Source organism: Plasmodium berghei (genome assembly GCF_900002375.2).
Source record: "Plasmodium berghei ANKA genome assembly, chromosome: 7".
In the NCBI taxonomy this organism is placed as follows: Eukaryota; Apicomplexa; class Aconoidasida; order Haemosporida; family Plasmodiidae; genus Plasmodium; species Plasmodium berghei.
In genome coordinates this window covers 457,797-472,429 of record NC_036165.2, presented here as the reverse complement: position 1 = coordinate 472,429, position 14,633 = coordinate 457,797, and the positions used below count along the sequence as shown (strand labels likewise).

Below are 14,633 nucleotides of genomic sequence, written 5' to 3'. Positions count from 1 at the left end.
ACAATCGAGTGAATAATAAAATAAGACAAATTTTATTAATACGACAGAATTAAAAAACAAGCCAAAAAATATAAAAAAATAAAAGAGTGCATATTTATATACATACTACAAATATTTGCATAACCGAATTTTAAAAGTGCAAGTTGAAAAATTATATCATTTTTGAAGTGTATACAATATATATATTAATAAATTTTAACTAATCAAGAAAAGGGAAACCAAAAAATATTTAGTTGAAGTGCGAATTTGATGAAGTAAACAGTTGGAAATATATTAATATATTTACATATACATATATGTGTGTGAATATATACGATATTGATAAATTATTCTATCACGGGGAAATAATAATTATTTACAATTTCTATAATTTATGCGCATTATAGTTTATATTTATTTTTTTGCTATTTTTCAAATAAAACATTAGTGTTTTTTATTTTTTAATCTTTAAATGAGCATGTAAAAAAAAATTATTATTTCAGTTTTATACTTTTTTTTTCATCATTACAATTTCTCCTATTTTAAAAAATATATTTGAAACAATGAGTTCAGAAAAAAACGCAACACCGGTAAGAGAAAATTATATATGACTGAATATGTGTTTCTATATATGCATGTATATTTTCTATTTATTTTTCAATCGAAAAATAGATAATATTCCTAGTCTACATTATTATCATTTTAAAATTTATTCATTTTTTTTATTTCTTTGTTCAGCCACCGTCTATTTTGTGCGAAAACAACTGTGGATTTTATGGAAACAGAGCAAATAATAATTTGTGCTCAAAATGTTATAGAGAATTTTTGGAAAAACAAAAAAAAGAAATGTCTAACATCGAAAAAATAAAAGATAAAAGTATGTCCGATACAATGCATAATTACAATAAAATAAATGATTTAATTGATCCACATTATGCAAAAGGAAAGGATAAGGATGAAAAAAATGAAGTAAATGAGCAAAAAAATAGCAATATAAATTTAGAAGAAAAAAAATATATTAATAATAATAATAGCGCAAATGATGTCAATATAAAGAACGACAATAAAAATATTAACAGTGATCATAATACAAAAAATTATATTAACCATGAAAAAAATAACAAAATACCTGTTAGTAGTGATAACAATGCTGAAAAAGCTGTTTATGAAAAAATGGAAAGTTCAACGGATGGCCAAGATAAAAGCAAATGCTATCTATGCTCAAAAAATATTGGATTATTAGGTATAAAATGCCGATGCAATTATTATTTTTGTTCGCTTCATAGATATGCGGATGCTCACAATTGTACCTTTGATTATAAAAATTATCATAAGCAACAGCTAATCAAAAACAATGTTAAAGTTGTAGCAGATAAAATTAACAAAATTTAATTCTTCAAAGTATACCATTTTATTCTATATTTATATGAAAAAAAAAATGCAAATGCCCCATAGTTTTGCTTCACATTTTAGTAAAAAAAAAATTATAAATTATTTTAAATTTAAATATTTTATACATATATATATATATATATATATGTGTGTGTGTATATATTTACTTATTTGTATACATTTTCTATGTACATGTAACAATTATACTTATTCCCTATACTATTATTTTTTTCGCAATTTTTGCAATATTTTTATAATAAGAATGTGCATGCTTGGTATGGTGCTCATATATGAAAATATATGTATTATTTTTATTCTGATTTGTTTTTTATAGTTCTACCTTTATTTTTCGATATTTATATTACATGTATAATTATAACCTTTAGAGGTTGTATAATTCATTACATGCTTATTATTATTGCTTCTAATTATTTTATTAAGTTTATATGCTCTCAGATATATTTTATCCTTTTTCACTTTCATTCTCGATTTCTGTTTCTGTTTATATAATTATTATTTTTATTTTTTGCCTTTTATTATTTCACTCGACAAACAATATATCTTATTCACATATTAATTATATAAGCATACATACCTCAGTACACATATTTATATCTTCATGTGTTTATATAAACCTTTTCATTTATACAACTATGTATGCACATATTTCCCCTATACTTATGCATATTTATATTCATAAGTATGCACCTATATATGTATATGGCATAAGTGTACTCATATTATGTATATGCGTAAGTGTAGATACATAAGTTAAAATTTTTGATAATAATAATTCATTTTTGAAGTTTAACAAACAAAAAAACACAAATAAAAAAAAATTATTATAACATTAGAAAATTGAAAAGGAAAAATTATGATATTCAACTAAATGCATATTAATATGGTTTATATTTTCGAATAATATTTTATATATGGTTATGTATGTGCTAAAATATAAAATAAGGAATATGAGACGGTCTGTATATAAATAAATGTTATAGCCTTGAACTAGCGAAGAAGTTTTAAAAGTATATTTTATGTAGTTCAAATCATATATACATTTACAAATTTTTCGATAAATAATTTATAATAAATGGTATATATTTTCGTGTTAAATAAATTTGTTGTATTACCAAAATAGACCATTTTATTTATCCCTCTTTTTGAAGAAGAATAATGGTTATGCAATATAATGCTAAAATAATATAAACTTTTTTTTTCGTATTATATTCTTTATATTTAATTCAAAAGTTATTAATTCATGTATTGTTTAGCTTATATATTATTTGTTATGAATAAAGTATTCGCATAAAAACATAATACAGAATGGTATTAAAACAACAAAATGGAATTTGTATTTTAATTGTTAATACAAATAAAAAGTGACATAATAATATAAAAGTAAATTAATTATGAAAAGCAAATGGTTATTATTAATACAAAACAGTTTATAACTTGAATTTCAAAAATAATTATGAATAAAAATATAATAATATTTTTTTTTTTAATATTATTGTAGATTTGTCATATACAATATTTTTATATATCCAACTTAGGTAGACAAATAAAAAGTATGGTATTTGAATTATAAAAAATAATATTGTTTTAAAATGAATTTTCTTCAATATGTGTATAATTTGGGATTTCTTTATTTTTTAGGAAAATAATTGCAAACGTTGAATTAATTGGATAAACTTTAATAAACAATATAAGATAAATAAAAAATGTCTTTGCAAAATTTCTATCTTAAAATATATATTTTTTACATAAATAGGCGATTGCACACACACACACAAAGATTGACATAATTAATTTCCTTCATTTGAATTATAATTATTTTTTGCTATATGTAGAGTTGACTGTTTCAATAAATATTTTCATTGATCGATGATATGATCCATCATCATTTACAAGAATGTCATTATGCTCTCCGTCTTTTGCAGTATAAATAAACTTTTTGCTTGGGCATATCTAACAAATTTAAAAACGAAGAAAAAAAAACATAAAGATGAAAAAGGAAAGCACACGGAAAGGGATACAAAATATGCACTAAAGTGAAACTAGAGTGAACATTCGACGCAATGATAAAAATTAAATCAAACATAATGAAAACTTACCTCATGTAATTTTTTTCCATGTTCTGGGGGAACGATTTTATCCTGAAAAAAAATATTTAACAAAATGGGAAAAAGAGGTAAAATATATAAAGTCACTTTATGAATAAATATTTGCACATATATATGCAATTGTTTTTTTCTCTCTGTTTTTTCACGTTATTTTTTTTTTTACCTTTTCAGAAATATTAAACAAAATTGGAACGCGATTCTTCTTTATTTTTTCCTCATTATTCATCTTTGTTCTTATTATTAAATCATAAGATAAAATAATAAAAAATAGGAATGGTTTTGCAAGCTTTGCCATTTCTTTCATGCTTAAAAATGGGTTTTGAACAATTAAACCCGATATCTGTAAAAAAAAAAAAAAAAAATATAATACACAATTTGTATAAAATATTGTCGATTTATTATTTTCAAGTATTTATTATTATGAAACATGAACTTACACTATTCGGATTATTCATAGCAGTTTCAATAGCAACAGCACATCCCATAGACCTAAATTAAAAAAAAAAAAATGTAGAAATGGATATATAAAGATGTGTGCATATATATATTTGTAAAGATTGATATAAATATAAGTATTTGCATATCCTATAACAATCAAAAAATTTATTTTTATTACGTTCCAAATAAAAATATATTTTTCATATTTTTCATTTTAAGATAATTTAAGTATGATTGAGCGTCTTTGTAAAATGCAGCTTCTGATGGGCTAAGCGTATTATCCCCGGTACTGTATTTAAAAAATTACCAAAAAATATATAAATTAGACAAATTTAAACAATATATATATTCCTTTTTTTATTTTTAAAATTTATATATATACCCTCGATTTGAACACGAGAAAATGCTCACATCTACTCTTCCAACCATCAAATTGAATATATTAACATTCTTTTCTACGTCTATAAAAATATATTTATATTAAAAAAAAAAAAAAAAAATGAGATAGAAAATCATCAATTGGGTTATATATATATTGTAGGGAAATTCGTATAATAAACTCAGCCTTATCATACTTTTTTTATCCACATATATAAAAATTTATTTTGAATAAAATTTTTTAATTCTTACAACTTCCATTTCCAAGAAAATAAAGAATAACTGGTTTGCTTTCATAATCTTTTGCTTTTATGAACCAACTAATTATTAATGGATAAAATAAAAAAGGAACATAATATTGAAGATATAATAGTAGTTAAAATAAAAATAATAATTTTACTATATAATTTAATCCGATTTTTTTTTATTGGCTACCATTTATTTTGATGTCCATCTTCGGTTTTTATCATAACTTCTTCATAATTATCTCCTAAATTATGAAAAGAGCAACATAGTATAATATATATAGCATACTGTGGATAACATAATGCATATTATAGTTTGGTAAATTAAAAATACAAGTTTACAAATTTTATTAAGAATTGTTTTTTTTTATGTTACCTAAGGGTTTGTTATATATGGGATCGATGTCTAATAGAGCAGAAAAGCAAGTAAAATCAAAATGAAAAAGTGAAAATGCATATATAACGATTATACGAATGGAGATGATACATGGTTGTATTTAGTGTCATATAATATTCGTCGATAAAATGTTTGATACATAATGTATTCAATTAATTTAGTTTATATTTATAAGATGTTAATAATTATTTACCTTTTTTTACGAAAATAAGATTATCCTGGCTAAAGTATATATATGCTTAAAATAAAAAATATTAAAAAATGTATACCACATTTAACTATCGATATAGACATTCATAATGCTTATTAATAATTATGTATTTGAATTTAATTTTCTTAAAATGTTATATATGTTCTTACTGTTTATCAAAGCTATGGATGCTATGACAGCAACTATGATGGATATTATCACTTGTTTAAGTACCATTTTTTTTTTTTTTTTTTAATTTAGTTGCAAAAATATGTTATGCCTTACGCCAATTTATTTTTTGTAATTTATATATTTTTATTAATTTATGCATATAAATAATGTAACTTTTTTGAGAAAAATATAATATTAAGAAGAAATACAAAGTAAACAAAAATGTTATATCTATTTATTTGGTATAAAATATACGCATATTTATTATGTATGCACGATTACATTTTTTACTTGAATTATTTTATTTTATTTTATTTTACAAGTTTGCAAATCAAATCCCTATAATTCGTGGGTTATTTGAGAAAATTTTAATAATTTTTAAAAATAACAAAAAAATGAGAGTAAAAAAATATAACATTAAATACATAAAATATATATCATAAAATAGTATATTCAAAAATATATCAGTTGTATGCGCAAATAAAAAGTCTACATATATGTGCATTAATTTTATTTTAAGCCACAATTTTATTATACATTATAAAACAATATAAAGCGAATGTGAATAAAAAAAATATATTTTTATTTCATTTCCACTATATTTAAAGCATCCTAAAAAGACGAAAAAAGTAAACAAAACATGTTATATTTGTGCAATATTAACTATAATACTCAAAATTAGTACATAGTCATGGTATGCATGCACACTTTTATATTTTAAAAATAATCATGAATTAAAGCCCAGCTTAATCATATATAATATTATATATATATATATCTCAATTTTAATAAAAAAAAAGTAAAAGTGCCCAAATAATTATAATATAATAATACACTAAGCAATGTTTTCAAATGGGTAAGCTTGAGTGTATACATGTAATAACTTGAAAAAAAAAAAAAAAAAAAAAAACTTACTTTTATAAAAGCTGTTTGTAATAAATCGCTATTTCCTCCAAAGGCTTGATCAAGGTGTAATTTAGCTTTGCAGCACTAAAATGGAAAAATAAAGAGATAAAACATTTAAATAAATAAATAAATATATATATATATATAAGGTGAAAAATACACGACAATATATTCATATTTGTAATATTCATATATATATAAGGCGAAGAAATATATTTTTTTTATTTCGATTTCAACCTTAAGAACAGTCTCTTCAATAGTATTTTTACAACATAGTCGATAAATATATACTTCTTTTTTTTGTCCTAAAAAAGTAAATTATTAGTAAAAAAAGTAAACTCTCAAATAGTGTAATTAAATGTGCGATAAGAAAATATTTATATATTTTATTTTTTTTTTATTTTTTTATTTATATTTATTTTTTATTTTTTTTTTTTTTTTTTGGTTTGGTTAAATGGCTTACCCAATCTGTGTACTCTGTCTTCGGCTTGTCTATCGTTGTGAGGGTTCCAGTCCTGCACAAAATGAGAAAGGAAGTATGCTCAAATGTAGATAAGTTAGGGTAAGGACAGGGATATGTTTTGTATTAACATGTTTGCTTTTGTCTGGTTTTTCACGTTCTTTCGAAATGGTATCATTTTTCGATATTTACCTGGTCCATAAGAATGACATGGTTAGCTGCGATTAAGTTCAATCCAACTCCCCCAGCTTTTGTTGAAAGTAAAAAAATAAAAACATTATCGTTTTCTGAAAACTCTTTTATAATTTGCTGCCTTTCAATGGTATTTGTTGACCCATCTAATCTAACATAAATATTATTTTGGAATTTTTTTTCGGATAATTGTGAAGAGGTCGACATTACTGATGGAGATCGGATATATGCATCATCATCATCAGGCTTGTTAAAACTTGTACGTTTTGAAAATTGATCATTTTGATTATCATTATTGTATCTATTTGGTGATTCATTAATATTGTCATTTTCATTTAAATTATTTTGTTTATTAACATTTTGAGTTTTATCAATAAAATTAGAATGATCAGCATAATCATGTTCATCATAAATAAATTCATATAATAACGATTCTTCAATAATATCTAAAAATGTAGTAAATTGAGAAAAAATTAAAACTTTTTCTTTTTTTTGTTTTATATTTTTAATAAGTGTTAACATATGTTGTATTTTAGTACTATTTAAAATATGTTTTTTATCAATCAAGTATTTATTTAAATTATTATCGCCTTGAGATATTAAATGTTTAATTGACAAATGTATATCAAAATCTGATATTTTCATAAATTCATTTTCAACAGTTTTTAAATCTAAATCTAAATATTGATCAGTATTATTATAAAAATATTTAGATATTTTTTTTATATCATTAACAGAATAATAATATTTATGTAATAATGGATGGTTACATATTCTTCTTAAAATAAAAATAGATGCATTAATCATTTTTCCTCTTTCTTCTTTTGTGTTATTCTTATTATTTTGGAATGATGTAGAAATAGATTGACTATTTTTTATAATTTCTTCATCATCTCTTTTATTTATTATAATTTTGGATTCTTTATTTTCTTCATCATTTTCTTCCTCTTTTTCTATATTGATTGTTTCTTCATCTATTTTATCATCATCTTCATCATAATTATCACAGTTATCTTTCATATTTTCTAATTTTTTAGGATCAGTTGTGTTATTATTAAACTCATTGTTTTTCAAATTTCTTATTTCTTTTTCTCCTTTGTTGCCTAGTATTGATTTTAGTTTTTCCATTTCTTCTTTACTTGAATTAGTTTCCAAAAATTCTAAATGTTTATGTGTGTGTTGCAATTTTGATAGTATTTCGTCTTTATATAAATTTAATTGTGTATTATTTAAAGGCAATTTAATTATTATACTATGTTTTTTAGGCATATCGATAAAAACATGTTTTTTAGAACGCCTTAGAATATATGGTTCGATGATTAATTGTAATAAAATGATTTCTTTATTTTTAATGTCAATATTTTTTTCATGATATTTGATTGTGTTATTAATATATTCTTTTATAATGGCTCTAGTATTTGCACACATATATCCTTCTTCAGCTTCGTCTTCTTTTTCAGAATTATTTAAATTTTCATTTCCTTCATTTTCATAACTATCACTCGCACAATAATCTAAATTATCATCTTTATTTATTTTAATTTTTTTTTTTTTTTCTTCATCATATTCTGATTCTATTTCATAAATATCCATAAATTGTTTGGTTCTCATTTGGATATTTACACTATTTTCAGTATTATCGAATTTATTTTTTTTTTCGATTATTTCTTGATATAATTTTAAAAAAGCATTCATAGCACTATTTATATTATGCTCCGTAAATATATGTGGCATTAAAAATAGAAGAAGATTAGTTAATTCTTGTGTTTTGTTTTGAATAGGAGATCCAGTCAATAAAATTTTATTACTAAAAATAATTTTTTTTTGCAACTTTTTATATATTAATGAATTTTTATTTTTTAAAAAATGAGCTTCATCAAAGATTAAATAATCATATTTTCGAATTTGTCTAAAATAGGCAGCATCATTTTTTCCTGTTAACATATTAATACTAGTAATAATTAAATGAATTGCATTGTTATTATTATTATTATTATCTTTTTTTTTATTTGTAAATATATCATAAGCCAAATATTTTCTTTCATTTTGATTACCATAATAAATAATTTTATGATTTTTTAAATATGGGCACCACATATCTATTTCATTATCCCAGTTTTTTAATAAGCTCGTTGGAGTTACTATAATTGTTTTATTTTGTAATTTATTTGTTTTATACATATAATCTAAAAATACACAAGTTTGAGCTGTTTTTCCTAATCCCATTTCATCTGCTAATATACCGTTTTTTTTTTCTTTATATAAAATATATAACCAATAAACTCCACATTTTTGATATTTTTTTAATTTATGAAATGTATCCACATTTTTTTCAAAATCTTCAAAATTTGCATCATAATTATTTATTCTAAAAGAGCCTTTTACAAATTCTTTTATTATATCTTGTCTTTTTTCTATTGCATTTTGTGTAAAATATTTTATGATTTTATTTTTAATTTTGACCGAACCTAATAAACAATTATATAATTTTTTTAAATTTCTTTCATATTCTTTTTTTTCTTCAATTTCATTATCATTTGTTATGCTATTGTCATAACTTTTACACAAAAATTCATCATTATTTTTTTTATTTTTTTCACATTCGTTTTTATATTCTTTTTTAATATTTTCTTTGTCACTATTATCACTGTCTGAACTATCTAATACTCTTTTTAATTTTTTTTTTTTTTTTTTTTTTTTTATAACATATTCATTACTTTGTTTTTCTTCACATTTGTCACTTTTTTCTTTATATACATATTTATCAAAGTCAATTAAATTATTTGTTATTTTTCTTTTTCTTATTGGATCGATAAATTCACATACATCCATCTTATACCTCTCTCTTTTTTTTTTGTTTTTGAAAACAACGCTGAATAGTTTTTTTGTGAAATCAAACTCACACACCTTTGTCTTTACTATTCGATTATTTACTGATTTTATTTCAAAATATTTACAAAACTATGGATTATGAATTGGGGCGAAGAAAATAAAATTATATTATTCATAAAACTTAATAACGTACGAAAAAAAAAAAAAAAAATTAAAAATAACGGAGTATATGAATTGGTGACTATTCAAAAAAATATATTTGTTTGGTTATTGTATATGGTTATAATATACTAAAATGAAATAAATAAAATCGTTTAAAAGTTTTAAAAAGGGAGATATACACATAATAAAGACGAGGGAAATGGTAAAATGTGAAAAATAATAGTAAAAATATATACTAAAATGAATAGTAAATGATGAATATATATCAATGTAAGCATAAAGGTTTAAGCACAGTTAGAAAAATAATATTAAAAAGTGGATTTCATAAGGAATAATATTTTATAACAAAGTAGTATTTACATTTAAAATGTGATATTTTAAAGTGCATAACTTAAATAATAATAAAAACAGTAAAAAATTGTTAAAAAACAATTAAATAAGCATATGAAAAATATTTTTAAAGATATATTAATATCTATTATAAAGAAATATTGGTGTATAAGTTGGGCATTTTTAATAAACCCATAAAATTGTATATCTCTGCTTTTGTATTATAAAAATGTACATGTAAAAATATTACATACCACGAAAGAGGTAACACTACTAATTGAAAAATGTATATGTTGTGCAAAAAAAAAAATTTTTAATAAAATATATTTATCGAAATAAAAAAAAAATTATTAAAAAGGACGAGCATATATTATCGGTCTTTTTTTTAAGAATAAATGAAAATATAATAATTTTATAATAAATTGTAAATATCGAGAGAAAAAGCATTACATAAAAAAATATATTAAGGAATGTATAATATCATATATCTTTTCCATTTTATATTCAGTAAAATTATATATTTTTATTTTTCATATTTCGTATTTGTTTTAAAATATTATTATAAATATAATTTTTCCATTTTATGCTATGATCACTAATTTTCCACTAGTACATTAATTTTTATTATTTTCTTGGATGCTTAGGTGTTTATTCTTTTTAAAATAAGAAAATCTACAAAATTTTATATTTAATTAGTATATTACACAATCTTGTATATATGTATGTATATAAAGCGATATATATGATAGCATATTTTTTACTAATTTCTCAAGACTTATTTTAACAAATAAATCGTATATATATAATATTAAAAATAAAGTCTATTTTAATGTACTCCTTTTTATATTTTAAAGTTTGCTATAATTCAAAAATGGGGATTTATTTAGTTTTTCTTTATTTCTTAATAATATCAAAAGGAACAATATATTATTAAATCAAATATTTTGTGGGGTATATGGCCTTTATTTAAAAATAGCGATTTGGAGAGGGATATTATTGTATATGCTTAGCATATAATATTTATTTTTTTATAATTACTAATATAATATAGGTGTGAAAAACAATTTAATGCGATTTTATTTTATACATATATAAAGGAATTCCATAATTTATTTTTGACATTTCTCAATATTCTTTAAATGTTTTAAAAAAAAACTTATAAGAAAAAATTATATTTATGGAAAATAATAATAATAAAAGGAAAAAAAAAAATGTAAAAATAAGACATATAAAAAGACATGTACATAAAATTATATAGAAAAAATAAACAAAGTAATCTGATTTATAATATATAGAATATTGCACAAAAAATAATTCCCGTAGTTATTATATTGATTTAAAAATAAAATTTAAGGACATTTTATTATTTTAATAAAAGACATTGCTTTAAATTAATAAAACTTGCGTAATTATTTGGTAGAAAATTAAATCCATCATACATATTACAACATTTAATTTTTATTAATTAATTTATTGTTTGTTTATTAAACCCACTTAAACGATAAAACAAGTGAGTTTCCACAAATAAATGTAAAATATGAAAACAAAAAAACAAATAAATAAAAAATATATGAGAAATGCACACATATATCCGTAAAATGGGTAATATCCCATTAATATTATAGTGTGTACATTTAATATATGTAAAAGGGAAATGTGAAAAATATACTTTAAATATATAATTAAAAACAAATTTATATATAAATCCTTTGAAAATTATTATAACATTGCTTTTTTCGAGTTTATAAATGGATGATATACATATTCATAATCTTCGTTAAGAGAATCGAGAGCTTCTTTATTTATCCTATAAACAATGAAGCTAAATCGTGGTCCAACTTCATTTAATACTATCTCATTTTTTTCATTTGTTTCCCAATTATAATGACGGAAATAAATTATATCATTTTTATTATAAAATGCAAGTACTCTATTATTTTCCAATTTTTCAAGATTATAATATTCAGAATTTTTTATAGATATTTGAATTGAATTATCATTTGCTTCTTCTTCTTCTTCTTCATTATGATTAATAGCGTTAGCTAAATTTTGATTTCCCATATTATTTGAAATAGGAATTTTATTTTTGTTTTTTGAAAATTTTCTTTTATTTATTCTCATTTTAACTGGAGGAAATAAATATTTAAAAATATTCATAATTCTTTTTCCTAAATCGGAATTAAAATTATGAAATATTAAGTGTGGGTTACAAGTAGATATATTATTTATTTGATCTAAAAATTCATGCCTCATTTTACAATCTTTAATTGTACAGAATAAAGTTGGACCAAAGGGCAAATGACAAATTATTAAATTTCTCGGTATTCCTTTATATTCATGTATTATAATGACGTCTGTTATATTATTTTTTCTTGCAAAGGTTATTATGTCTTTGATAAAATAACTTCCTCTATTTATTTTTTCACTATTTGGTATTAAAAGTTTAAGTTCTTTTGCAAAATTTTCCAATTGAGCTGATGGGTTTCTTGATGTTGTTATTAAAACTTGTGGATTTTCAATTCCCGAAAAAAAATATTCATCATCAAAATTTTTATTCAAAGACCTTTCATCATACAAGTCCATTTTCTTTCTTAGTTCATTTTCTTCATTTTTTAAATCCCCTTTTATCTTTTTATTCTCATTATAGCTTTTTTTTATACTTTTTATTTTCTCAGCATATTTCTTTTTTTCTTCTTCAACCTTTTTTAAGTATAAATACTCTTTTCTCAATCTTATATTTCTCCTCAGCATTTTTAGAAAATAATTCTATTCAAACTAATTTTATTCTGTTATATTTTATTGCTACAATTCTCTTCATCAAGTATTATTTATAGTATACATTTTTTAAATATATACTTAAAAAAAATAGCTTTAATAAAATATGTTTTTTTATTTTTCTATATGACTTGTTAATAATATTGTAAACTTAATATTTTAAACATGCTAATAATATTTAAAACGTTAATAATATTTAAAACATGTTAATATTTTTTTCTTTTTGAAGACAAAAAAGCTATAAAAAAAATATTTACCACAACTTTGCTATTTTATTTATTAGAAATATAAAATGCATAAATTAGGTATACATAAAATGTTGTATGATTTTTCGTTTCCTTGCAATAGCATCTTGTTGTAAAGTTTAAATATGACTAAGCCATTTGCATATTATTAAATATGTATATATATGTATATATGCAATTATTACATTTATAAAATGATTGCATATTGATACGATTATGCAATTTTTTATTTACGACACTGAAAAAATATGGGTTAAAATTGGTATTATACATTTTAAAAAAATGCATAAAAAATTGAATATAAGGTATTTGTTATAATTTATAATAATGAGTGAATATGACTTTCATTCGTTTTTTGAGTTTTACATATTTTCGTTGTTAGTTAATCATATAAATACGTACATTTCAATATGAATATTTATTTTATTAGTTATTTTTTTTTAATTTAATTTTACAATCAAAATAATAAAATGAAAAATCCCCAAAGCGAAAATTGGGCTAATTTTAAATATAATTATGTATGTAATATTGCCTGACCTTTTTTATATTGTTAATACAAAAATAGTATAATATGAAATATATTATTTAAATTGCTATACCCAATAATATCATTATTCTATGAAAATTATTATTCAAAATTTGTTCCTTTTTTCACCCTCTATATATACAGTGTATATTCCCTCAGTTTTCAAATGGCAATTCGTTACTAAAGACTCAATTATTATAAAAGAACAAAAAAAAGAGTGATGAAAAATATAAAATAAAAAAATATATAAAATGATGTAAATTTCAAAAATATCATAATAAACAAATTAACTGAGTTTAAATTATCGAGAGAATGTCCTATTACATTTTAGTCTTTTTTCAAAAAATGTATATAATATATTTTTTTAAATTTAATGTAATGTCTTTAAATTTTCAAAACATATTTTAATATAATTATCATATTTGAAAAATTGCCATAATGTTCGATCGAGCAAATAACTTTATGTTGTTTTCACTTTTTTTTCATTTATAATTAAAAAGGTGTATTTTTTTAATGTATATAAAAAAAGGAAATATATTATATATATATATATATATATAAGAATAACTATAGGGATAATACATAACATGATTTATTTATTTGCTTATTTGTTCATTTATTTAATTAATTTGAGGGAAAATATACGTAATATTTTGTTGGTGAGCTTAAAAACTTTTAATATTGTTTGTGCAAAATTTTTGCTAAGAAAATAATTTTATGAGTCATATTAGAAGTTCATTGAATTTGTTATATAAAATAAATTTTATATTCTGCCTATTTTATGTACAACAAATTGCGGAATTGTACATAATATAATATGAAAAATATATGGCTTTAAATTATAATTGCCAAATAAAATAGGGAGGGGCCCCCCCCAAGCCCTCAAAGG

At 20.9% G+C, this 14,633-nt stretch overlaps 4 protein-coding genes across 4 annotated transcripts; 1 reads left to right on the top strand and 3 right to left on the bottom strand.

The window, feature by feature from the left end:
• Positions 1-542: 542 nt before the first annotated feature.
• Positions 543-1,371, top strand: PBANKA_0712300 (zinc finger protein, putative; the record flags this gene model as incomplete). Its single annotated transcript, XM_034564031.1, has 2 exons — positions 543-569; positions 718-1,371. 2 exons carry the CDS (start codon positions 543-545, stop codon positions 1,369-1,371), a joined length of 681 nt encoding a protein of 226 aa, XP_034420868.1.
• A 1,833-nt stretch (positions 1,372-3,204) lies between these two features.
• PBANKA_0712200 (BEM46-like protein, putative) lies at positions 3,205-5,382 on the bottom strand (the record flags this gene model as incomplete). Its single annotated transcript, XM_034564029.1, has 11 exons — positions 3,205-3,342; positions 3,489-3,530; positions 3,661-3,837; positions 3,935-3,986; positions 4,114-4,224; positions 4,318-4,396; positions 4,566-4,633; positions 4,749-4,803; positions 4,935-4,964; positions 5,149-5,193; positions 5,316-5,382. 11 exons carry the CDS (start codon positions 5,380-5,382, stop codon positions 3,205-3,207), a joined length of 864 nt encoding a protein of 287 aa, XP_034420867.1.
• A 516-nt stretch (positions 5,383-5,898) lies between these two features.
• On the bottom strand, positions 5,899-9,706 carry PBANKA_0712100 (DNA helicase, putative; the record flags this gene model as incomplete). The annotated part of the gene is made up of 5 exons (XM_034564028.1): positions 5,899-5,928; positions 6,232-6,306; positions 6,460-6,527; positions 6,686-6,737; positions 6,875-9,706. The coding sequence occupies 5 exons, from the start codon at positions 9,704-9,706 to the stop codon at positions 5,899-5,901; spliced, it is 3,057 nt and encodes a 1,018-aa protein (XP_034420866.1).
• Positions 9,707-11,917: 2,211 nt separating this feature from the next.
• PBANKA_0712000 (U3 small nucleolar ribonucleoprotein protein IMP4, putative) lies at positions 11,918-12,949 on the bottom strand (the record flags this gene model as incomplete). The annotated part of the gene is made up of 1 exon (XM_034564027.1): positions 11,918-12,949. One exon carries the CDS (start codon positions 12,947-12,949, stop codon positions 11,918-11,920), a length of 1,032 nt encoding a protein of 343 aa, XP_034420865.1.
• Positions 12,950-14,633: the final 1,684 nt, after the last annotated feature.